Below are 1,882 nucleotides of genomic sequence, written 5' to 3' on the forward strand. Positions count from 1 at the left end.
GGGGGGGGGGGGGGGGGGGGGCAGCACCACTCTGGTCCTTTCCAGGGAGGTCTGGGCTTGACCCCACGGTCGCCCCCTAGTGGCCACACCTATGCCCTGCCAGGTCTGGTGGTCCCAGGGACAGGAGTCCAGGGAGGCCCTTGCCCACAGCCCTCTGGGGCAGTGAGGTCACGACAGGCACCTAGTGTTGCGACGTGATAGAAGAATGATTTATTAGAACAAATCTATGATAAATCATATAAAATAACCATTTCTGAAAGACGTCGTGACGCTGAGGGCGACGCAGAGGGGCCTCCGAGAAGCGGTGGGTCCTGGCTGGGCCGCGCTGGGCGCCACGTCGCTCCATGTAAACACCGCTGCCCCCACATGGACACCGGGCTCCGCAGAGGCCATGGGCGCCCCTGGCAGCACCCACCGCAGCCCACGGCCAGCCAGCTCTTTGGCTCTGGGCTCCGGACGTCTGGTCGCGAGGATCCAGTAGCTCACCTGGTAGGTCCCCACAGACGCATCCTGAGAAATCTGTCCCTGTCCCCCACCCCGCCCGGGCCAGGGCTCAGGGCCACAGCAGCAGACGGGGCGGCGGGAGGCCATGGCTCAAGCCTCCGGAAGCTGCTTTCCAGCCGCTCGGGCGCTTTGGCCGGCCCTCCCCAGCCCAGGGTACCCTGCACCAGGCTTCGCAGGGGCAGGCTGGCTGACCGGTGTGCCGGGCGCGGTGTGGGCCTCAAGGGTCACACCAGGGCACTAGGCCGTGGGTCCCTGCCCCACATCCACATGGTTACTTTCAGGCCGGTCGCTGGGTCTGGGGCGGGTTTGGCACTGAACAACCCAGGCCCAGCCCACCTGCTGGGCAGGTCGGGCCGGTGCCCAGGCCTCGGGCAGAGCCCCCCAGGGAGGCGGCGATGGCACCGACTCTTTCCTTTAAAGCTAACAACAAAAACAACAGAGATGGAAGGGGGTGGGCTGGATGGAGGGCGGCCCTGTGGGCAGGTGGAGGGGCCGGGCCTTGGGCAGGAGCTGGGCCTGCAGCCCTGGGGCCCGGGAGGGCCTGGACACCCGGTGGGTGCTGGCCGGGCTGGGAAGGGGCCAGGCTGGCGGTGCGGCTGGGTCATAGCCTGGGGGTCTGGGTAGTGAGCCGAGGGGGGCGGCGGCGGAGGGTGCAGGGCGGCCGGGCACCTAGATCAGGAACCTCTCTGCGTCTGGGAGGAAGTCAGGGAGGAAGGCGGGGTCTGGGAGGCCAGGGGACCCACAGTTGGCCCGCGGGTAGCCCCGCAGAGCCAGGGTGGGCAATAGGGTGTCGGCCACGGCGGGCGAGGACGTGCTCTGGGCTGCGGGCCGACCCTTTCCCGGCTGGGCTGAGCTCACGCGGCCCTGGTTTCCAGTCAGCAGGTCCAGGTTCCCGCTGGGGTCCACAATGGCGTTGATAACTGAGGGGGAAGGGCGGGCAGTGACTCCCAGGGCCTTGCTGGTCACGCCACAGGACTAGACCCCCCAGGGCCCTGCAACTCCCACCCACCGGCCTGCCCGGTGGCACCAACCTTCCAGCTGCTTCTGCACCCGCCTCAGTTCCTTCAGGATGGAGCTGATCTCCTAAAGCCGGCAGGAGGGCGTTGGAGCAGACCAAGACCAGGCCAGGCCCCGCCCCGCCCCCACAAAGCCGCCGCCCACCTTGTTGGACGTCTTCAGGATGGGAACCTCGTTCTCCGCGTTGATCCTGGCCTCCAGCTCCTCCCACGCACGCCCCGAGTTCTGGAAGAGGACCCTGCCGGCGCAGGGAGGCGGCCAGAGGACGGTCACAGGGCACCAGGCATGACCCTCTGTGCCCGCAGGGGGCTGAGGCCACGGCTGGGCCTGGCTGGCTTGCGCGAGCGCGTGCATGGCCCCC

General features: G+C 68.3%; 1 protein-coding gene across 1 annotated transcript in view; it reads right to left on the bottom strand.

The window, feature by feature from the left end:
- Positions 1–193: 193 nt before the first annotated feature.
- The window catches only part of CEP170B (centrosomal protein 170B), a 13,475-nt gene continuing 11,786 nt past the window's right edge, over positions 194–1,882 (bottom strand). The window contains exons 13-15 of the mRNA XM_012724357.1: positions 1,666–1,882; positions 1,536–1,587; positions 194–1,424 (exon numbers count right to left, since the gene is read on the bottom strand). Coding sequence (XP_012579811.1) covers positions 1,174–1,424; positions 1,536–1,587; positions 1,666–1,882 — 520 coding nt within the window. The 3' untranslated portion in view covers positions 194–1,173. The remainder of the gene's footprint in view (positions 1,425–1,535; positions 1,588–1,665) is intronic.

This window comes from Condylura cristata, unplaced genomic scaffold, assembly GCF_000260355.1.
Source record: "Condylura cristata isolate star-nosed mole 26May11 unplaced genomic scaffold, ConCri1.0 scaffold00013, whole genome shotgun sequence".
NCBI lineage: Eukaryota > Metazoa > Chordata > Mammalia > Eulipotyphla > Talpidae > Condylura > Condylura cristata.